The sequence below is a fragment of the Camelus bactrianus genome, chromosome 9 (assembly GCF_048773025.1).
Source record: "Camelus bactrianus isolate YW-2024 breed Bactrian camel chromosome 9, ASM4877302v1, whole genome shotgun sequence".
Classification (NCBI taxonomy): domain Eukaryota; kingdom Metazoa; phylum Chordata; class Mammalia; order Artiodactyla; family Camelidae; genus Camelus; species Camelus bactrianus.
This window is the reverse complement of record NC_133547.1, coordinates 9,524,703-9,548,445: the sequence shown is the minus strand read 5'-3', so window position 1 is coordinate 9,548,445 and position 23,743 is coordinate 9,524,703. Positions and strand designations below refer to the sequence as shown.

The 23,743-nt window shown below is 47.7% G+C and overlaps 2 protein-coding genes across 22 annotated transcripts in view; one reads left to right on the top strand and one right to left on the bottom strand.

Annotated features, from left to right (window-relative positions):
• The window catches only part of CEACAM20 (CEA cell adhesion molecule 20), a 100,138-nt gene that overhangs the window by 66,751 nt on the left and 9,644 nt on the right, over positions 1-23,743 (bottom strand). The window lies entirely within an intron of this gene.
• PVR (PVR cell adhesion molecule) lies at positions 3,162-19,504 on the top strand. 7 transcript variants are annotated; one of them, XR_012508999.1, is made up of 9 exons: positions 3,164-3,469; positions 5,934-6,293; positions 8,130-8,435; positions 9,734-9,851; positions 12,507-12,655; positions 13,716-13,838; positions 15,602-15,633; positions 17,536-17,664; positions 18,062-19,504. XR_012508999.1 is itself a non-coding variant. In XM_074369486.1 (8 exons), exons 1-8 carry the CDS (start codon positions 3,391-3,393, stop codon positions 18,128-18,130), a joined length of 1,236 nt encoding a protein of 411 aa, XP_074225587.1. In that variant the 5' UTR covers positions 3,164-3,390; the 3' UTR covers positions 18,131-19,504. The 7 variants fall into 7 exon arrangements, 5 of the variants coding, with proteins under 5 accessions (XP_074225585.1, XP_074225587.1, XP_074225588.1 ...); XR_012508998.1 differs by having other exon boundaries at positions 18,059-19,504; XM_074369486.1 differs by lacking the exon at positions 17,536-17,664.

Below are 23,743 nucleotides of genomic sequence, written 5' to 3'. Positions count from 1 at the left end.
ATCCCATTAAAACACAAGTCTGATCACAGCAGCTCAAAACCCTCGAAAGTCTTCCCATCTCCATAAAATGTAAACATCTTACCATGGGCCACTTGGTCCAATAATATTCGACCCCTTCCTACCTCTCCAAACTATTCCTTATACCCCCATCACTCTTCCCACTCTAGCCACACCTTCCCCTTTGTCAAGTCAGTAAGCAGGTTTGTGCCTCAGGGCTTTTGCACTTGCTTTTTTCCTGGGCCTGAATTATCCCCAGGCAATTGCCGGGCTGACTTCATTTAGGTTTCAACTCCCCATCTCAGAGAGGATTTTTCTATCAGTCAGCTTTCACTGGATTTTGCTGCAATAACAAACAACCCCCAAATCCTGGTGCTTTGAATCATCAACTCCTCATTCATGTTACACGTTGACAGCAGGTCAGCTGTGGCTCTCCTTCACACATCTTCTTTGTCCTACGATCATGGCTGAAGGAGCAGCCCCATCTGGTACAGGCAGTTATGGGAACCAAAGAAGAACAACAGTGGGGAGGATTTAGGTCAAGTGGTAGAGCACATGCTTAGCATGCACAAGGTCCTGGGTTCAATCCCCAGTACCTCCATTATAAATAAATAAATAAACAAACCTAGTTACCCCCCCCACCAAAAAAAGAAGAAGAACAATGGATGAGCCAGGCCACAGCCTTAAAACATCTGCTTAGAACAGGCTCACGTGGTCCCCTCCAAATGCAAGTCAACTGATGACACCTAGTGCGCAGGCTCACACCTGCTTCAAGAAGCACAAAGCTGTGAAGGTTCTTTTGTTTCTGACTTGGGAAGGAAGAATACATAGAAGAAGCTAGAAAAGGGAGAGTCAGAAGTGTTGGGCAGCCACGGTGGGTGGGGAGGATATAGCTCAGTGGTAGAGCACGTGCTTAGCATTCACAAGGTCCTGGGTTCAATCCCCAGTATCTCCATTAAAAAACAATAATCGTAGTAGTAAATAAATAAATAAATCTAGTTACCCCCCCCAAAAAAGTGTTGGGCAGCCACAAAGGAGGAATATTGAAGAAATTCTTCCTTGTCTCCTTACTGTGTCTTATTTTTCTTCACAGCTTTTACCATTCCCTGGTATGTATAGTACCTGTCTACATTTTTTAAAAAATTATCTTTCTCCACCCAAGTCCCATCCAGCATGGGACCTCCAGGAGGGCAGGAATTTTATCTCTTGCTCACTGCTGTATCTTCAGTGCATAGGACAGGGCAAAGCACACAGTGGGTGTTTAATAAACATGCACTGATTGAATGAATACAAAGAGCAAAGGGCCATGGGGAGAGAACCCCGGGAGCTGTGGGAACCAGAGGTGGGTGGCTTCAGTGAAACCCCAGACCGCCCCTCAGGGCTCAGAGGTGGGGAGTGGCCAGGGGAGAGGCTGTCAGGGGAACCAGACAGCTCCTTGACTCAATCCACCCTTTCCAACTGGCACTAATCTCCCTCCAGCACATCCTCATCCAGCCTCATCCAGACCTGCAATAAGACATTTTATTTAATTCAGCAATTTTGACAGCCTGGACCTTTTGGCCTTCCCAAGTATTTACTGACTCAAAGGTTTTTTACCCTGGGAATACCAGCCACCAAAGGCCCTCTCCCTCCTACTGACCCTCACCACACCCAAGCCCTATCCCTGAGACCTGCCCTTTTCTTGATCCCATCTTTGACTTCATCCCTAACTTTTGCCCTATCCCTACCCGTCAGCCCTGCCTTGACCCCACTTTTGAGCTTCAATAACAGAACCTATATCATTCCCATTGCACAGAATTGTTCAGGACCAAGGCTCTCATTGTTTGTTTTCAGACAGAGGCCCCATTCCTGTCACCAAGAAGTCAGATGCCTGGTGGGGAAGAGACAGAATATGGGGTGAAGTGAGCCCTAAATCTCAAGTCCAAACACTGGCGAGGGGAGGAGGCAGCTGAAACCACAGTAGCCATAGCCAGGAGCCCTGGGAGGAGGGGAATTCCCGAAGGTGACATCATGTTCCAGGGGAGGAACACAGAAACTGCCACAGATTCCCAATTCGGAAATAACTCAGCGGCCCAGAAAAAGAGTGTCAGAGAGAAAATTCAGAGATTTCCCAGAGACCAGCCTCAACAGTTCCATTCAGAAACTCACCCACATACATCCAGAGTGAAAAACACCAAGCATCAGAGCCACGCACTCACCCACGGCTGTGCCAAGACAGAGAGGGCAGCAGGAAACAGAACCCCTCAAACTGGCCAAAGCCCAGAGGGAATTTTCTCAAAGGATATAAGGATGTCACAGAACAAGGGTCAGAGTCACTAGCAGGCCAGGTGGGGACCAGGAAGTCTCCCAAGCTCTATGTCTGAGTAGATGGCTCTCTGAGTCTCTCTCTGACCTCTCAGTTCTCTCCCATCTCACTGACTGTCCTGTCCCCCCAGTCCCTTCTCTGTCTCTCATCTTCTGTCTCTATCTTGGTCCCTCTCTCATTTCTCTCCCTTCTATACATTGCTCCATCCATAACCATTATCACCTCCAGACATGATGGTACTCTGTGTATTGATGTGTTAATGGTTTGTTTCCCACCAGTAGAAGGTGGGCTTCGTGAAGGCAGGGATTTTTGTCTATGTTATTCTCTGCAGCATCTCCTGTGCCTAGAATACTGCCTGGTTCAATAAATATCTGTTGAGTGAAAATAAATGAATGAGCCGTCATTCTCATCAACATTATTATTTGATGATTTCTGTAAAGCAGCACTAACAGCTGTTTTGTGATAGCTGCTGTTTACTGAGTACAAATTATGTACCAGGAACTGAACTAAGCAGTTGCTGCTTTAAACCCTACAAACCTTCCTGTGAGGTGAGCTCTATTATCCTGTCCATTTCTCAGGTGAGAAACTGAGGCCCCAAGAAGAGCAGCGATTTGCCTAATATGAATCCAGGGGGTTTAGTCCTGGTGGTTAGGAACTCAGGAACTGCCCCGAATATAGGCTTGAATCTCTGCTTTGTCACTCGCCAACGCGAACTTTAGAAAGTTCGCGGAACCTCTCTGCCTGCCTCAGTTTCCTCGCCTGTCACGTGGGATCTCCAAATCAGAAGCTTCGTGCTATCAGTATCCACCTCCTAGGACTGTCACCGGAATTCGATGACAAGTGTCAGCGCAGGCGCGGAGGGAGGGACTCAGCCGGCGCACCAGGAGCTGGGCGGGGACAGGGCGCCCAGGTCTTCCTCTAAGCCAGTCTGCGGAGGGAAGAAGTCGAACCTCCCCTCCCCGCCCCCAGGCCGCGGCGGCGGAGCGCGGCCGCGATTCCCGGGCAGGAGCGGCGGAATCAGGGCCGCCGGCGGCGGCGCGGCCACAGCGAGCGGACGCCGGGTTAGTGGAGAAGGCGGCGCGCCCAGCATGGCTCAAGCCGTTCGCTTAGCTTGGCCACGGCTGCTGGTATCCCTGCTGTCTCTGTCCTGGTCGCCCACGGTAGCCGGTGAGTGACCCCGCGCGGCCGGGCTGCCCCTGCTCCCCTCCTCCCTCTTCACCAGCCCGGGCACTCGGTCCCTGCGTTCCCCGAGGCTGAGAGCGCCGTCCTCCCCGAACCGCTCCGCCCCAGGGATGGACGGATGCCGGGCCGGAGTCGGACCCTTCAGCGAGCTTCCCGGAAAAGCAGCCAGACTTCGGTCAGCCTCAGGGTAAAATAAAGTGGGTGTGCTGTGCCCTGGCACGGCACCTGGCGAACCTGCTCACCCTGCTCACTACTCGCAAACCCTTCTCCTCGGCTGCCAACAGCCCGCTGCCGGTGAGAGAGATTGCTGGTTGGGGGAAAGAGGGGCAGCGGCACAGAACCCCGTTCCCCTTTGACCCCAAATGTGTGGCTCTAAGGACGTGGCCGTGCATTCGTGCATGCATTCATCACACACACGTTTATTAAGTACCTACTATGTGTGGGGCAGCGTTCCAAGTATTGGGAATACAGCTCTGATGTCAGACGGCCCCGGGTTCAAAATAGCTTTTGACATTTAATACCTGTGTGAGCTCAGGAAAGTGACCTAAGCGCTCTGTTTCCACAAAGTGTGTGTTGGGGGTCTCGGGGTCGGGGTGGAATCCTACCTACCTTGTAAGACTGTGTCTTGGGATGATGCTGAACTAGGTCAATGCACTCCAGAAGACAGTAATGATGATAATGACCATTCATGTGAACAACAGTAGTATTGAGTGTAGACTCCTTCGTGTCATCATTTCCCAAAGGTCCCGTGCTCTGCCCCTTGCTTGCTGGTCAGCCTAGGCAAGTAGTTTGACCTTCCAAAGTTCACTTGCCCCTCGATCCAACGGGGATGAAAATACTAGTGTGTGCCCCATGGACCGTGAAGAGGGTTGGAGACAGCCTTGCTTAAGGGAGCAGCCCAGCGCCTGGCACACATTAGGAGCTTGGACCTGGCTATTACACAGGGAACAAGCCCAGAGAAAGGTCACTTCACCCAATTTCATCCTCATAGTGGCCTTGCCATCAGAGGAGACTCACTTGCTCTGAGCAGCACAGCACATCAATGGTGGAGCTGGCATCCGAACCCAGACTGGCATGCTCACCACCCCACAATCCCCTTGAGTCCAGACCATGCCCTTCTTCCACACAGCAAGCTCCTAGCACCCCTGCCCACTACCTCCCAGCCTCCTCTTCTTCGTAACAATACTTACGATACTGGTCTTTATAGCGTGCTGGGCATATGCCTTCCAGAAATTTCATCCTTTAGTCCTCACAACACCCTGTCAAGTTATAACCACTCCCACTTTACAGATGAGGAGACTGAGGCTCAGAGGAGTGAAACCACTGGCACAAAGGTCACAGCTAGTGAGTGAGTAGCAGGACCAAGATTGAAAGAACTTAATTCCTTCTCACCTCCTCCTCATCCTTATTATTATTTATAAGAATGCATAGCACTGTGTTTATCAATATCAAGAAAAGCCAACGAGTATTGAGGACCTATTATATGTTGGAGCCCTAGGAAGAAAGATTTTCATATGAAGTCTGGTGGATTAGAGGTCAGGAGTACCCTAGGTTCAAATCCCACCTCTTCCACTTGCCCACTGTATATGACCTGCATTAAAAGACTTGTTTCCCCCCTCTCTAAAGTTGGGCTGACCATAGTGTTTGCCTCGAGGAGCTATTTAAGGACTAAATGCTGGGAGACATGAGAAGCACTCAGAACAGTCCCTGATATATGTAAGCAACTTGTGAATGTTTACTGTTACTAGTCCCATTTTACAAACTGGAAAAAAGAATCAGAGAGGTTAAGTAATCTGCCTGAAGCCTCACAGCAGAAATCCGGAAGGGATTCAAAACCCTAGGGCTATCATCACCTCCCTTCTTGTGCCAAGATCCCCTACAAATATTTTCCTACCTCCAGGCCACGGAGAGTAATCATAATACCATATTTCATGGACTCTGAGACCTAGAGTTTCTTCCCATTTTCAGACCTCTAAATCAGAGATGCTGTAACCACTGACAGTGAGTCGTGCTGTAAATAACAGAATCCCCAGTGCCTCTTAAAATCGATGTCTCTAGGGTGATGAAAAAAGTTTTGTAACTAGAAAGTGATGATGGTTGCACAACATCATGAATGTACTTACTGCCACTGCAAGATGGCACTTTTAAATTATTTAAATGGCAATTTTAAGTTTTTTAACCACAATATTGACCACAATATTTTAAATGATGATGCTGACATAGAGGAAATACAGTAATAACAGCCCTTCGAAGGGGCGTGGGCCTGGTTGCAAACCCAGTCCAGCCCCGCTAACCCTTGCTGCTGCCCAGATCCAGAATGATTCCCACCGCACCCCCCTACACGCTCCCAACCAAGGGGCTCCAGGCCCCAGGCGAGCGACCTCCTGGTCGCCCCTCCCCATTCAGATCAGGGACACCCGGGTGTGACCCGCCCCATGTTTCCCCACAGAGACTGAGGTGGTCAGTGTACTGGCCCCTGCCCAGGTGCACGGCTTCCTGGGCGACACCGTGAAGCTGCCATGCAAATTACAGCTCATGGAGGATAAAGTGACAGTGACTCAGGTGACTTGGACCCGGCAGAAGCCGACGGAGGCCATCCGCAGCGTGGCGGTCTTCCACCCTACCCAGGGCCCCAGTTTCCCCGAGCCCGGGCGGTTGGAGTTTGTGGCCGCCAAGCCAGGAGAGGAGCTACGGGACGCATCGCTGGCCTTGCGGGGGTTGGGCGCAGAGGATGAGGCCAACTACACCTGCCAGTTCGCCACGTTCCCTCAAGGCGACAGGAGCGCCCGAACCTGGCTCCGGGTGCTGGGTGAGCCGGGATGACTGGGGACGAAAGGGAAGGGGGTGGGGTGGGGTGGGGTGCAGTACGTAGAGAGGTAAGCACAGGGTGGGGAGAGCCGGGAGGGAGTGAGATTCCCTCCGGAGCAGCGATTCTGCGGGCACAAAAGGATGTAGGGCAATGATAGGGGGCGGGGGGGGGGGATGCAGAGGGGGAGGTTAGAAAGGGGAGGGGCTGGAGGACCAGAAGAGAGTAGCGATCATGGGGAGTAAGATCTTGGGAGACTGAGAGCAGAGGGGATGGAGAGGCTGGGGATGCTGTGTGGGGGAAGGTGGGGGCTGATGCGAGTATGGGGTGGGGGGACAGGGAGGGGTCTAGGAAGCCCAGGGACCTGGGTTTGGACCCCAGCTAGCCACTACCAGCCTGGGCAAGTGGTTTCCTCTCAGAACCTCCTTTCCTCATCTGTAAAATAGGCTTAGTAAAAATACTGCTGCCTTCAGAAAGCTATCCTGAGGGTCCTGGGAGTTTATCAGGTGAATTGCTTAGAACAGAAGCCCATGTGAGCTAGTGACTACTCCCTTCCGGGAGGAAGAGTTGAAATAGACTGGGAGGCGGGGATTCTGATACCCAGTAGTGGAGGGCTTTCCCCGTGGGGCCAATTGCCCTTGGGCATTGTCATGGAATCCTGCGGTCATTTTCCTGAGCACCAGGGAGTCAGGCTTTCCTCTTGGCAATTGAGTACAATTGTTCTTCAGTTTCCTCAGCTGTGAAAGGGAGCTCACTCTGACGATGAATAAGAGCTGACATTACCTTTTCACTTAGATGCCAGGAACTGTTCCAAGCCTTGTATGAATGACTCATGAAAGGTTAAGTACCTGGAACAATGCCTGGCATACAGTACCCAGACAAAGGCAAATCTCATCATTTCAGAAAACTTGGGACTTTAGGACTGATGGTTTAGGATGAGGGTAAAACAGAACCAGTGAGTCAAGTTAAAGAGAAATCTTCAGTAACAATAACTCAGGTACTGATGAGAAAGGAACCAAGTGAAGCCCCAGGTCAGGGAATCACCAAAATGATGATTAAGAAACAGTCAAGGTAGTTTTGGAGTCAGATAGACCTCGTGTAAAAGCCCAGCTCTGCCGCTTACAGCCATGTAACTTTGGGCCAGTCATTTTCCCTCTGAAACTCCAGGGCACAGCTCAGCCCTCCTCTCTTCCAAGAAGCCCTCTGCAACCACCTACATACCACCCCCAGATTCAGGCACCCCTTCTGGGCTCCCCCATCCCAGCCTTGCTCACTCAGAGTCATCACTGTCTGGGGAAGTCTCTCTTCCCCTTGGACCGCCCACCCCAGGAAGGCAAGGATGAGGCTGTCTCGGTCATTGCTGGGTCCTCAACACTGCCCATCACAGAACCAGCCAATGGATTCAATTACCAATAATAAATATATATATATATATATTGGGCATTTATTATGTGCCAAGGACCGTTTTAAGAGCTTTACCTGCATTTTCTCATCACCAATAACTCTATCATCATCCCCAGTGGACAGACAAGGAAACTGACTTGCCCAAGGCCACCCTAATATATATATGTATAGTTTCACATTTTTTATTTGTATTTATTGGGGGGGGGGTAATTAGGTTTTTGTTTATTTATTTTTAATGGAGGTACTGAGGATTGAACCCAGGACCTTATGTGTGCTAGGCATGCGCTCTACCACTGAGCTACACCCTCCCCAACCCAAGAGCTGAGATTTGAACCTGGCCATTCTGTACCCTCAATTGTCCACCCTCCTCTGCTGCTGAGATGTTTAAGTGACTTCAGGCAAGGAGTGACCCATCTCTTTCACTCCTATCCCCAGCCAAACCCCAGAACAAGGCCGAGACCCAGGAGGTCCCACTCAGCCCACTCGGCCCAGAGCCTGTGCCTGTGGCCAGCTGTGTCTCCACAGGGGGTCGCCCGCCTGCCCACATCTCCTGGTCCTCGCACCTGGACGGGAAGGCAAATAAGAGCCAGGTGCCAGGGCCCCTGCCCGGCACCTTCACCGTCATCAGCCTCTTAACCTTAACACCTTCGAGCCAGATGGATGGCAAGAACGTCACATGCAGAGTGGAGCATGAGAGCCTGGAGGAGCCGGTGTTGCTGCCTGTGACCCTCAGCATGCCCTGTGAGTGTGCCCTGGAGGAGGGACCCCGCCCCCACCCTCCTCCTGCCACCGTCTACACTGACTCCCCGGGCCACTTTCAACATTACCCCATCATCCACACTAGCTTCCCCTGACTATCGTCTACACCCCCTACACCATCTACACCGGCTCTCCTGGGCCACAAACAACACTGTCCTTCATTGCCTAAACCAACATCTAAGGCCACAGTCCACACTCCTGCCCGGGTTGTCTACCTGGCTCTCCTGGCCACTATCTCCACCAACGCCCCACACTGGTTTCCTTGAGCCCAATCTACACACAGTGCCTACATCTGCCTCCCTGGGCAACTGTCCACACTGACAGTGTCCACATGGCTGCACACTTCCCCATGGTCTACACCGACTCCCTTGTTCATTTTCTATACTGCCTTACCTTTGTCTACACTGGCTTCCCTGGGTCCCAGAAAGCACTGCCTCCATTGTCTACACCAGTTAGGCCATCAGCTGTGGGGAGTTGTCACTGTTCCCCCCGTTGCCTAAAGTGGTTCCCCTGACCACGCTACACTGATACCCCACATTTTCTACACGGGTTCTCCTAGGATGTCTCTCACACTGACCTGCAACACTGTCTACACTGGCTCCCTTGGAGAACTGTCCCCCCAGTGTAGTCTCCATTCCCCTCTGCCCCAATGTGGTCTATACTGGCTGGTCTAGGGTCTGTGCCCCCATCGTTGTCTGTACTGAATAGACCCTCCCAGGCAGTTGCTGCACTGATTCCCTCAGGCACTGTCTACACCGGACCCCCTCAACATTGCCACTGGGTCTGAGAGAGGAGGGGATCTCTACTGACTCCCCCACACACAAACACACACATTCTGTCTCACTGGCCTTCCTCCTGGGGATTTTGAAGTCTTCTCTGTCGCTCACTTTTGGGTTGGATAAGCAGCAGGCTGAAACAACGTCATCCAGGATTCTTTCCTGCAGGACTTGTCAGAGCCTTGAACATGCTCCTGTGCATTCTGAGCGCCCAGGAGGTCCAAGGCACGCCAGGACCTGGCTTTACCCAGGAAAAGGAGTAGAGAGAAGCAGGTCCTGAGATGCCCTCCCTGTGCCTCACCACCTCTCACCCTCCTGAGGACTCCCCAGGCTTCTATTCTCAGAGGGAACCCACTGCCCCAGACCCCTTCCAGGCCTCTCCATCTTGGGCCCTTCCCGAAACCCAATGAGGCCTTTTCCAGTTGTGACATGAATTCCAAATATCTTTAGGCTGAATAATGTGAAGGCTCCCTGTCTCTGAGCCTACGTGTCTGTCTCCCCCAGATTCCCCTGAGGTTTCCATCTCTGGCTATGATGACAACTGGTACCTTGGCCTCCATGGGGCCACCCTGCACTGTGATGTCCGCAGCAAACCAGAGCCCACGGGCTATAACTGGAGCACGTGAGTCCTGGGTCGGAAGAGGGAGGGGCTGGGGACCCAGATCCCCGGGATCCTGAGAAATGAGGGGGTGGGGGACCTGGACTCCTAGGTCTGAGGGAGGAGGGGTGTAGGCAGGAAAGTAAGGAGAGCAAGAAGTCAACTTGGGGCCCCCAGGAAAATTTCTGTCTCGTATGCACAGAGTTTACGAGGTGGTTTAGTCCAGATGAGATGACATACCAGCTGTGTGCCAAGTACTTAGCCTCAGCCCGCACAATCCCCATATTCTGGGCACAATCCACACTATCGCCATGTCGGGTTAAAGACCAGCTGGGCCCCAGCAGCTGCCGTCATTGGCCGGGGCACATAGCCACGGAGGTGCAGAGGTGACTCCAATCAGCGCCTGGATCCAAACCCAAACCTCTTAACCCCTGGGCTGGGCCACCTCCCCAGCTACCTCGTGTAACCTGCTCTGTCCTTGCTGACGAAACAATTCTCTGTCCCTATTCTCTGGATGAGGAAATTGAGAGGCGGAGCAATCAGAAGATTTCCTCAAATTCATGCGGAGGCTGGGATTAAGAGTGAGGGAAGAGGGGGAGGGTATAGTTCAGTGGTAGAGTGTGTGCTTAGCACGCATGAGGTCCTGGGTTTAATCCCCAGTACCTCCGTTAATAAATAAACTTTATTACTTCCTCCCTAAAAAAAGTTTAAAAAAATAAAAAGCATTTTTTTTAAGTGAGGGAAGATACAGGCAAAGGGGTAAATTGTTTTTATATAATTTTTATTGGGCCTTTTTCCTCACTACAAAAATAACTGGCAAGCATTGTGGAAACTTTAGACAATATGGTTATTGCAAAAAGAAGAAAACAACACCAAAGGTCAAGCGTACCCAGCCACCTCCAGGAATAGCCTCTGTGACCCCTTGTAATATGTCCTTCCTGTCTTTTTTTTTCCCTCAATGTTTCTACACAAAATTTGTGCTGTATGTACAATTTTGAAACTTCTCTGTCTTGTGAACATCTTTCCATGTCAAAGCCTGTAGATCCATTTTCCCCAACATTTTATCAGGAGATTTTTCAAACATACAGAAAAGTTGTAAGAATTGTCCAGCGAACACTCAAAAACCCACACGTGGATTCTCCCATTAATATTTTCCTGTTAGTTGTTTTTATCACATTCCTGCCCATCGGTTCATCCCTCTGTCCATCCATCAAACAGTCTTTATCTTTCATGTTTCAAAATACCCACAACCCCTCCTTCATGCTGCTGGGATTCCATCCTAGGTGATGCCTTCAATGACTTAACCAATCCCAAGTGGGGATAGAGGCGCTTTCCCATTTTCAACTATGCAGATGTCATGTTGGCGACCAACCGTGTCTGTCCACCTCCACGGATACCCACAGTAGGGTCTTGATGGTGAAAGGAACTGCTGGCCAAAGGTTTCCAACTGGTGTTGACAGCCAGCCTTTATTTTCCTGCCCCAAAGCACCAAAGTTCAGGCTTACAAGCCACACGGCGGGGTTTCCATGCCCGCTCTGCCAAATGCCCAAATCCGTGCCTCTGTCTCCTCCATCCCTTACGCCAGTGTTTCCTGACGGCTGTGGGCCAGACGCTGTTGACCCACATATCTTGGTAAATAAAATAGAGCAAACTCCTTCCCCTCTTGGAGCTCCCATTTGGGTGAAGGAGAGAAACAATAAACAAGATAATGTTGTCAAGGACGGTAGATAAAGGTAGATAAAGCCCATGGGAAAGATAAAGCAGGGGGAGGGGGATGAGGAGGGGGGTCACTGCAGTTGAAATAGAGTGGCCCAGGAAGGTGTCACAAAGGTGACATCTGAGCAGAGGCCTGAAGGAGGTGAGGGTGAACAGTGTGGTACTGGTGGGAAGAGCATTCCAGACACAGGGAACAGAACATGCGAAGACCCTGGGATGGGAGCATAACTGGAGTGTTTGAGGATCTACAGTTGGCCACCGTGGATAGTTAAGAGCAAAGGGGAGAGTAACAGACAGTGTGATCAGTGGCATCAGGGGACCAGCGTGTATGGGACCTATACCCATGGTAAGGACTTTTGCTTTATTCTGAGTGAGATTATACAGGAGGACTTTGGATAGAGGAGGGACTTGAGCTGACTTAGTTCTGATAAGATCTCTCAGGCTGCAAAATGGGGGACAGAGTGGGGTGGGGTGGGGGTAGAAATAGGGAACCCCATGAGAAGGTGGCCGCAGTGGACCAGGAGTAGGGGGCACAGCCCTGGGTGGTGGCTGCGGTCCTTTGCTCTCACCTCTAGATCCACAGTGGCCTCCTTGTGGATCCTCAAACACTTCAATTATGTTCCCATCCCAGGGTCTTCGTATATGCTGTTCCCTATGCCCGGAATGCTCTTCCCACCAGTTCCCACACTGCTCACTCTTACCCTTGCCTCCTTCAGGCCTCTGATCAGGATTCTGTATATCCAGTTGGATTCTGGATAGATTTTGAAGGTGGGGCAGACAGGATCTGCTGATAGGCTGGACATGAGTGTGAGCAGAAGAGTCAGGGGAACTCCAGGCTTGCTCTCAGGGGCTATCACAGATGTCATGAGGGTTTCTGTGTTCCCAGCATACAGTAAGTGCTCAATCACCTGTCACTCTAGGCCTCCACCAGAGGCCACTTCCTCACCCATGTGTCTCTCCCAGGTCCACGGGACCCCTGCCACCCTCTGCTGTGGCCCAGGACACCCAGCTCCTGATCCATACTGTGGATGAATCCATCAACACGACTTTCATCTGCCTTGTCACCAACGCCCTGGGGACGGGCCAGGCAGAACTGACAGTCCTGGTCAGAGGTGAGGCACCTCCTGGGTGGGGAGAGCAGAGGGACCATAGAAGGAAATCACGGGAGGATTCTCTCTGGGGGAAGAGTTTAGAAGTGGTCCCTGGTAAGGGAGTCCCTCAGCCACAAGAATGCTCTCTGACTCCCATCCTTCCCCTAAGCTCCCTCATGGAAGGTCCAACGGGACCAGCTTTACTCTCTGTTAACTCAACATCTGTGCCATGGGAACCACTGTACCGCCACCGGGACTCAGCCGCTCTGCAAACCTTGCTGGGGTAGTTGGGTGATGCCCCTTTCACTGGGACTCAGGAAGGCTTTCCAAGTGTACCAGGCAGAACCCTACCACTTAGAATTGCTAGAAGCACAACTCAAAATAGTCAAGCAAAAATGAGATTTAAAAAAAATTTTTCTCCATCATTTCCTTCACCACCATATTTGAGTATTATTACCCTTCAGTAGTATTATATTTTAATATAATATATAAATAATAAAATTCATCCTTTGAACATGTACACTTTTTTTCTTAGTATATTTTCAAGGTTTTACAGCCATCAGGACTACCCAATTCCAGAACAAAAAATGAGACTTTATTGAAAATGTGCCTCCAAGTATGGTTAGATCCAGGTGCTCCAACTGTGTAACCCAGGAACTTTTCTTTACCTCTCTTGTCTGTGCTTTTATCTATGCTGACTTCATTCTCTGGAAGGCTCTCCCCTCAGGAAGGTGAGATGGTCCTCAGCTCTCAGCCCAATTCAGTAATCCCAAGGGAAAGAATACACCACTTTCAATAGCTCTAGCCACAGTCTCAGGGCTGGCTCTCACTGGCTCAACTTGGGTCACAGACCCCGCTATGAACCAATCACCGCAGCCGGGGAGAATGGAATGCTCTGACAGGCCGGGCCCAGGTCAAAGTCCCATCCTAGGAACCAGAGGATGGGGTCAAATCCACCTGAACCATATAGACTAAGGGAAGCAGAGTGGTAGCTTCCTTTAAAAATGAGGAGTAATGTTTTGGGGTCAGGTGAAAACCCCAGAAGTCTCTCAATTTAAATCTCTGCTTCCTTTTCCTGCAGGACTTCCTAGGGAGCAACCACATTCGGGCTTATCCTCTTGGAAAATTATCCTCCTGACTCTGGGAATCCTGGTTGGTCTGGCCTTGTCCCTGTTCGTTTATCTCCGGCTACGCAGAAGCCTCTGTGAGTCCCCTCCTTCCTGGCACACCCTCCGCCTCTCTGCTGTAAATGAACATCACCACAGCCGCCATAATTGAGCCCATACTATGTGCCAGGCTCTGCGCTAAGCCGTCCACGTGGCAGCCTCTCACTGAATCCTCACCTCAGTACCATGAAGTTCCCCCATTTGACAGGCGAGGACATTGAGACCAGGGCGTTTTAGTCATTGGATTGTTGACTCATTTTACAAATATTTCAGGAGTGAGAGCAGATCCTGTAGGGCCTCGAAGACCAGAGTAAGGACTTTAACTTTTAATTCAGTGACACAGGAGCCCCTGCCAGAAGGATGGAGGGCGGAGTAACACTTAACTGCACTCCCACCCACCCCCAGCTTTCCTCTATCTCCCTTGCTCAGGAGTGACCCCCTAGCTGCTCTCATGGAAAAAGAGGGGGTGGCAGGAACCGGCACCTCGATCCCTGGCTCAAAAAGGACCTCATGCTCTCACCTCAAGGACTTTGCAAGGCTGTTCCCCTGCCTGGAGCACCCTCCCCATGGCTCCCTCTGACAAAGTCCTGCAGCTAATTCTGTAATCAAAAGAACTATATTTTGCTGAGCACTTTCTCTGTGCCAAGGACTTTCTCTGCACAGCCCCCTTGAATATCCACAACCACCTTGCAAAGAGAGTCCCGCTGTGAGCCCAACTTACAGATGAGGAAATGTTTGCTCAGAAGGGTGAAGTTACCTGCCAAGTGACACACAAGTGGAATGTCAGGAGTAGATGGCAGTTCTGTTGGCTAGAAAGCTTTGTTCCCTCAATCACTAAATAAAATTACCTCCCCACATCCCAGTGGGAGGCCCCCTCCTCCAGGAGGCCCTCCATATTCTTCCTTGAAATAAGCCAAGCACCAGCTCTAGGCTCCCCCACCCCAGCCTTGCCCACTCAGGGATATCACTGTGCAGGGACTCGTGTGTCTCTCCAGTGGACTGTGAGCCCCAGGAGGGCAGGGCTAGAACCATCACAATCATGGCTGTGTCCCCAGCACCACCCACCAGGACAGGCATGAAAGAGATATTTGAGGAAGTGTTTGCTGAATGCGTCATGTCCAGAGCCAGACTGCCTATGTCTGGGCCCACACTCTACTGCTTTATGGTGTCACCATGAGCAAATGACTTACTCTCTCTGACTCGAGTTTCCTCATCTGTGAAATGGAGTAACTGTACCTGATGATACAGGCAAAGCCCTCAGTGCAGTGGTTGCACTCTGTAAGCCACACGCGGGGCGTACGCATAGCTGTGATTACTACCGCCACTCCTGCGGTGTCTATGATGCTTAATATGTAAGTACCATGAGAGCAGGGATTTTTGTCTGTTCAACAGCTATATCCCTAGCACCTAGGATGCCCCTGGCACAAAGCAGACATTCACTATTTACTGAATAAATCCCTGTTTGATGGTTGAGGAAACTGAAGCCCAGAGAGGTTAAGTCAATTGCCCATGGTCACCCAGCTCCTTAAGGACAGAACAGGAATCTGAACCCTTCCATCTGGTTCCAGAGCCTGTGCTCTGTAAATATTGACTTATACCTAATAACTGAATGAAGAACTACATGAAGCGTATACCCCAGGTGTGTTTTAGAAATATAGAAACCATTTTGGGAAGTGACTCCCCCATATCAATAGCAGAGCTGGGACTTAGAATTCAAGGGACACAGCCACCCACACGTCTTCTTCCCATGCTCTCCTGCACTGTCATTAATTCCTGACCACTTCTCCTCCTGCTTCCCCAGGTCACAAACGGCGCAGCCCCTCTGCTAATGGCGTAAGTGTGGTGGTGGGGCTGAGGCGGGTGTGTGTGTGTAGGAAGTGGGGTCTCCATGAACCTCAGATTAATCACTGTGGGCTTTCCCAAGGCAAAGCCAGGCATATCTGGGCACCTGCAGCACTTAACCAAAAGCCTGAATGGCCTCACATGTCAGGTCCTTGATCTCTTCTCCAAATGCCTTGAGCAGCAGTTCCCAACCCTTCCTGCCATAGCCCCTGTAAGGTTTGAGAAAATGCAGGTTCCTGTGCCCTGCCGCCTGAGAGTCTGGTCTGGTGGGTCCGCACTGAAGCCTGGAGATCTGCATTTTCACAGGCACCCCTTCCCTCCCCACTCATGACACCACCTGGAGAAGTGCTGCCCTGGCTCCCAGAGGGTAGGGAACAGGCCTGCAGCTCTTTTTTTTCTCTTTAGGTGCACTTTTAATGAATTTTTATACACATGTAACAGTTTATATAGACCACATCCGCACCACGGTCATAATACAGAACATTCTCACCACCCCCAAATTTCCTCCTGCCCCGTTTTAGTCAATTCTCTCACTCCCCTCTCAGCATCCACCAACACTGATCAGGAGTCCATCCCTCCAGTTTTGCTTTTCCTAAAACATCCTATAAGCACATATAATGCATCTGAGGTTCCCCCATGTTGGGCTGCCTCCATCAGTAGTTGGTGTTTGTATTTTTCTGAGTAGCATCAGATATACTAGTTTGTTTACTCGCTGCTCAGTTGATGGACATTTAGTTTGTTTCAAGTTTTTTGCTATTATGAATTGCTATAAAATTAATGTGCAGGGTTTTTTTTGTGGACATATGTTTTCACTTCTCTTGGGTAGATGCCTAGGAGTGGAATAGCTGGGTCTGTTCTTTTGCTAACACCATCTTGCCTTGATCAATGTAGCCCTACTGTAAGTCTTGGAATCAGCTAGTGTTTGTTCTCCAACTTTGTTCCTTCTTCTTTTAAAAAGTTGTTTTTTAGGCAATTCTAGTTTCTATGTCTTTCCATATAGATATTGGAATAAGCTTCTCAATATCTACAAAAATGCATGTTAAGATTGGGATTGTGTTAAACCCATACATGTTTGGATCTGGCAATCCATGAACATGGTATATTTATTTAGATCTTCTTTGAGTTCTCTTACCAATGTTTTATAGTTTTCTACATACAAATTTTACACATTTTCCCCAAGATTTAGTAACTTTATGCTACTGTAAATGGTACTATTTTAAAATTTCGATTACTAATTATTCATTGCTGGTATATAGAAATAAAATTGATATCTGTATATTGACCTTTATTCTTTGATCTAGCTAAACCTACTTATTAGTTGTAGTAGCCCTACTATTTTTTTAACAGCAACATTATTTATAATTGCCAAGATATGGAAGCATCCTAAGTGCACATCAATAATAGATGAATGGATAAAGAAGACACAGCATACATATGTAGTGGAATACAATTCACCCATAAAAAAGGATATTTTGCCATTTGCACCCCTTCATTCACTTTTTATTTCCACTTCAAAAACCAGAATTTTATAACAGGTATAAACATTTTCATTGCATCAAAAACAACTAAATACCTAGAAATAAACTTAACCAAGGAGGTTACCTATACAATGAAAACCGTAAAACACTGATGAAAGAAATTGAAGATGATACAAAGAAATGGAAAGATATCTTGTGCTCTTGGATTGTAAGAATCAACATTATCAAAATGGCCACAATACCCAAAGCAATCTACAGATCCAATGCAACCCCTGTCAACATACTCACATTTTCCACAGAACTAGAACAAACAATTCCAAAATTTATATGGAACCATAAAAGACCCCAAATTGCCAAAACAATCTTTTGTTAAGTCTTTTTTTTCTCTTTCTTCTTTTTGTTCTCTTTTCTTAAGTTTTGATGACTAGAGAAGTTCCTTTAACATTTGTTGTAAAGCTGGTTTGGTGGTGCTGAATGCTTTTAGCTCTTGTTTATCTGTGAAGTTTTTGATTTCTTCATCAAATCTGAACGAGAAATTTGCTGGGTAAAGTATTCTTGGTTGTAAATTTTTTCTTTTCATCACTTTAAATACATCCTGCCACTCCCTTCTGGCCTGTAGAGTTTCTGCTGAAAAATCAGCTGATAACCTTATGAGAGTTCTCGTCTATGTTATTTGTTGCTTTTCTCTTGCTAATTTTCATATTTTCTCCTTATCCTTAATTTTTGTCAATTTGATTATTGTGTGCTTTGGTGTGTTCCTCTTTGGGTTGATCCTGTGTGGAACTCTCTCACTTCCAGGACTTGGGTGACTGTTTCCTTTCCCAAGTTGGGGAAGTTTTCAGTTACTAATGCCTCCAGCTCTTTGCATGCTAGGCTTCAGGGAGAAGATTTTTGTTTGAAAAGCACCTGAGGCTAAAGTTTGCATATCCTCCTTCTAGAAGGTCTCCTATTCAACTGTGGACAGTAAAGACAGCTCTCCCCAGGATCCGCCAACAGAGAGCACAAGGTGACAGCATCAGGACCGAATGGAGAGAGACTGCAGCTGGTGAGGATGTGGGTCTCACAGCCAGACCCCGCCTCAATAGATGAAATCTCCCTCCAAAGAGACCCTCCCCGAGCCAGACCTCAAGAATGTCCCTTCTTACGTGCAAGTTCAGGGGTCCCCAAGACCACCTTCAGGTTGAATCATTCACTACAAGGACTCACAGAACTCAGGAATGCTGTTATACTCATGGATACTCAGTTACAGTTTATTACACTGGAAGTATGAGATTAAGGTAAGCAATGTGAAAAGGCTTGCAGGGAAGGGTCTTGGAGAGACCGGACACAAGCTTCCAGTTGTCCACTCCCTGTGGAGTCATGTGGACAACACTTACTTCTCCCAGTGATGATGTATGACAACACACACACAATATTGCCAACCAGAATAGCTCATCTCAGCCTTGGTTTCCAGGGTTTTTACTGGGGGTCAATCATGTAGACACAACTGACCACCCACATAGCTGACTTTAGTCTCTAGCACCAACATAGGTCAGGCTAATATATTGTGGCCCAAGGCCCCCACCACAAAGTACACTGCTGGCATAGACTATCCAGTGTGGCCCACGGCCGCAGGTCAACAAAGACTCCTATCAACCAGCACATTCCAAGAGCTTAGCGGTTACTTCCCAGGAGCCAAGGGCAAAGGGCTAGGTATCTTTTTGAACAAATTTAATCCTTTCCTGCATAGTAGAACCACACAGAATGCTCCAACTACTGAAGATTTTTTCATAAGAATCTGACCTCTGGTCTTGAACTTCTAAATCTCTGTATAATATGGAATGTCTGTAGTTACAAGAAATAGCGACGGACCGTTATCACCAGAAGAGAACCAAAGGCTGGAGCCCAGCTGCCCGAGGCTGCCCAAGGAGCCAGCACAACTGGTGGTCATGACCTTAGAGGCTGTCTGCTCCAAGCACCTTCTGCCAAGACTCAGCCCCAGGAGAACATCTGTAGCCAGGGTGCTAATATTGACAAGATGCTGGCAACCCATCAAGGTAAAGCAAGAAGTTGTTTCCAAAACAAGGAGGAAGAGACACCGAGGGAGCAGAAACTACAGAAGAAACATTTCCCACAGATCAGGACCCAGGGCGCAGAGCTGCTCAGATACAACTGACCTGTTTACTTTGAAATGGTCTTGATGCCAGGCACTAGAATTCCTCTTACAGAGAGAACTGTCTGTTGGAGAAGATACCTTAGGGAGATAGAGACCTTGAACCAGAATGCAAGGCATGAGCTGCTCTGCAAGAGAGATGAGAAGGATTCAGCTTTTCTCTGGACTGATATAAACCCCTGACCGTCCCCAGCCCCCAAACACCTCATTAAAGTTTATTTATTAACCTCAAGTGGCTGTGTGCAAGGGGGTCTTTTGTGGGAACTGAGGAGAGACCAAGTTTCATGTGGGCTGTCACTGGGTGAGATGGAACCAGAGGTGCGAAGGCAAGACCTTGAATCAAGAAGATCATAAGGACATAAGTCCCCAGAATTCTCAGACACCAAGGGGAGTGCGCACCTTATTTTTCTTTCTCTCTCTCTTTAATTTAACTAGAAAATACAGGCATACCTCAGGTATTGCCAGTTCAGTTCCAGACTATAGCAATATAGCAAATACTGCAATATAGCAAATATCACAATAAAGAAGATGTTGCAACATAGTGGATATCGCAATTAAGCAAGTCATGCATTTTTTCATTTTCTAGTGCATATAAAAGGGATGTTTACACTATACTGCAGTCTATTAGGTGTACAGCAGCATTATGTCTAAAAAATGTACATACATCAACTTTAAAGTGCTTTATTGCTAAAAAATGCTAACCATCATCTGAGCCTTCAGTGAGTCATAATCTTTTATGACTTACAGTCAACAGTAACAGCAGACTTACAGCTGTTATAACATCTGTGGGGCCAACTGACATCCTTCAAAGTCCAACAACCCCCATTTCTGGGCTCTCAGATGTCTGCCTGTGATCCCTCAACAGGCAAAGTACATTCTTTACTGGGCATGTTTCCACTAACAAACTAACAGCCCTAGGTAATGCTCAGGCTGGTTTGTTTCAGCCCACCCAATCAGTCATAAACCACACCGCCCTTCATGGACCCTAAACCTCTTACCTCACCTACAACCAATCAGAGACTTGTGCACAAGCCCATCAGGCACCTTATGACCCTTATAAAAGACCCCAACAACCAGCCCTCGGTGCTCACACAGGCACCTCTTGTCTGTGTGGCCCACTGTTGCCTATAGCAGTGTAACCTAATAAACTCCCTTACTAGCTCCTCCTTCATCTTTGTAAATTCTTTTACCAACCCGCATCACCACATCTCTGACTGGACACCACTGTTTCCCACAACATCAAAGATCACTGGCCACAGATCACCATACCAGACAGAATAAAGAGAAAGCTTGAAATATTGCGAGAATTACCAGTGTGTGACATAGAGACACGAAGTGAACAAATGCTGTTGGAAAAATGGCACAGAACTGTTCGACCCGGGGTTGCCACAAACCTTCAATTTGTAAAAAATGCAATATCTGCAAAGCACCATAAAACAAAGAGCAATAACACGAGCTCTGCCTGTACAGAAAATCCCCAAACTGAAAGTTATAAAAGCACCTCAGGGGTCCACTTTGAGTTAATTTTGCATATAGGGTATAAGGTTAAGGGTCCAACTTCATTTTTTTGCATGTGGATATCCAGTTTTACACATTTGAATTAACGCCACAAAATTGTACACTCAAAGAGGGAGGGTATAGCTCAGTGGTAGAGTGTGTGCTTAGCAAGCACGACGTCCTGGGTTCAATCCCCAGTGCCTCCATTAAAAAAAAACAAAATTAAAATAAATAGACCTAATTACCTCCCCTGCAAAAAAAAAAAAAAAAGAATCATTTAATAAATAAATGGTACACTTAAAAGTGGTTAAAATGGCAAATCTTTTGTCATCTCTGTTACCTCAATTTTAAAAAATTAATAACATGATACATCAAAAACCTTTGACTTGTACCTTTTGGGGAGGGGGAGTTGTGTTACCACAAACTTAGTAGCTTGAAAAACACAAAATTATTCGTTTACAGTCCTGGAGGTCAGAAGTCTGAAATGAGTCTCGGAGGGTTAAGATCAAGGTGTGGGGAGGGCTGGTTCCTTCTGGAGGCTCCAGGGGAGAGGCCCTTTCCTTGCCTTTCCAGCTTCTAGAGGCTGCCTGCGTTCCTTGGCTTACAGTCCTGCACTGCATCACCATTCCCCTCCCCACTCCATTATTACATCACCTTCTTCCTTCTTTGACCTTCCTGCCTTCCTCCTTCCCTTATGAGGACCCTTGTGATGACATTTAGGGCTCCCCCTAGACAATGCAGGATAAACTCCCCATCTCAAGGTCTCTAACTTAATCACATCTGCAAAGTTCATTTGCCATGTAAAGAAACATATTCACAGGTTCCAGGGATTAGAACCTGGGTATCTTTGGGGACCCATTATTCTATCTGCCTCTCCTACCCTGGGCCCCTGCTCCACCGCAGGTAACCATGGCACTACTTTCTGGTAAGTTTATTTTATTTATTTATTTTTTATGGTAAGTTCATTTACGCACAGATGATACACACATGTATTTTCCTCTGCAACAGGTTATGTCTCATACACACTGTTCTGCCCCTTGCTTTTATTACCTAAGTTTTCTGGAGATTCAGAGAGAGCCTCTTTAGTCTTTTTATAGCCACACTGTCCTCCTCCCCAGGGGCTGTTCAGGACTTTGTCAACCAGGCCCCTATGGATGGATATTTGCATTGTTTGCACCCTTTCACTATTAGGGAAGTGATGTAGTAAATGAATGACCTTGCATGTGGTCACTAAGCATGGGTATTGGGACATACTCTGGAGGTGAAATTACTGGATCAAAGGTAGTGCCCCTTGGGTGGACACAGAGATGATCATACCAAGTGAAGTAAGTCAGACAGAGAGAGACAAATATCATATGATACCACGTATATGTGCAATCTAAAAAAAAATGATACAAATGAACTTGTTTATAAAACAGAAACAGACTCTCAGACATAGAAAACAAATTTGTGATTACCAAAGGGGAAAGGTGGGGGAGGGATAAATTAGGAGTTTGGGATTAACAGATACACACTATTATATATAAAATAGATAAACAACAAGGACCTACTGTGTAGCACAGCGAACTATACTCAGTATCTTGTAATAACCTATATGGAAAAAAATTTGAAAAATAACATATATACATATATAACAGAACCCTTTGCCGTACACTTGAAACTAACATGATAGTGTAAATCAACTATACCTCAATTAAAAAAAAAGTGCACCCTGGCGGGGAGGGTATAGCTCAAGTGGTAGAGCACATGCTCAGTATGCATGAGGTCCCAGATTCAATTCCCAGTACCTCCATTAAACAGTTAATTAAATAGACCTAATTACCTACCCCCACCAAAAAAAAAAAAGCACCCTTTAACCAACTTCTCCAATATAGAAAATAAATTCCATTCGTTAAAAAAAAAAAAGAGCAGTGCCCTGTCACTGTGAGAGACACTGATGAACAGTCCCGCAGAGAAGTTGTGCTGGTCTCGTTCCCACCAGTGGTGGATGCAATGGCCTGTTTGGGGAGAAGGATGTGTGGATTCCACAGAGCCAAGAGTAGACAGTGGCCCCAGAATCCTGTTTTAAGTGTAGTGTAAACTCCACATAAGAAAACCACCGTTATCCACACTGGAGAATGGGAAGGAGAGGTCTGATGGAGAGGCTAGAACAAGCACTTCCCAACCCTGGCAGCACTTCTACACAGAGTAAGGGGAGGGGGGCTCAAGTCAATATCATCCAGCTTCGAGTTGCTACAAAATTCCAGAAACCTCTGGGCTGCAGATTACTCAGGATGAGGACGCCTGTGCTATTGAAATCTCATTTATTAAAAAACAATGAAGTGACTGAGGAATTCCACTCCTAGGCAGGTCCCCCAAAGAACTGAAAACAGGTACTCAAACAAATACTTATACTCGAATGCTCATAGCAGCACTAGTCACAATAGCCGAAAAGGAGAAACAATGAAAATGTCCATCAATGGACGAATGGATAAACAAATTGTGGTCTATCCACAGCGTGGAATATTATCCAGCCACGAAACGGAATGAAGCATTGATTGATGCTGTAACATGAATGAATCCTTTGAAACATTATTTGAAGAGAAAGTAGCCAGACACAAAAGGTCATACCTTGCATGGTTCCATTTATATGAAATATCTAACACAGCCAAATCCATAGAGATAGGAAAGACATTAATGGTTGCCAGGGCCTGGGGGAAGGGGGAATGGGGAGTGACTGCTTAATGAGTTCAAAGTTTCATTTTGGCATAATAAAAAAAGTTCTGGAAATAGATAGCAGTGACAGTTGCCCAACATTGTGAATGTACTAAATGCCACTGAATTGTACACTTTAAAGCGGTAAATTTTATGTGGGTTTTATTACAATTAAAAAATCATTTAAATTTTTTATAGAAAAAAAATTTTCATCTCCCAGCTCTTACTAGCAGTTTTTCAGAACCAATCAAATTCATGAAGTCAAGGATGGGTAAACTGT

What these genes read in the sequence shown, in the direction of transcription:
- PVR (XM_074369484.1), top strand. Translation starts at nt 3,391, where the DNA reads ATGGCTCAAGCCGTTCGCTTAGCTTGGCCACGGCTGCTGGTATCCCTG. An exon ending in CTGGTCGCCCACGGTAGCCG is followed by an intron (nt 3,470 to 5,933) that starts GTGAGTGACCCC and finishes GTTTCCCCACAG; the next exon opens with AGACTGAGGTGGTCAGTGTA. An exon ending in ACGGGCTATAACTGGAGCAC is followed by an intron (nt 9,852 to 12,506) that starts GTGAGTCCTGGG and finishes TGTCTCTCCCAG; the next exon opens with GTCCACGGGACCCCTGCCAC.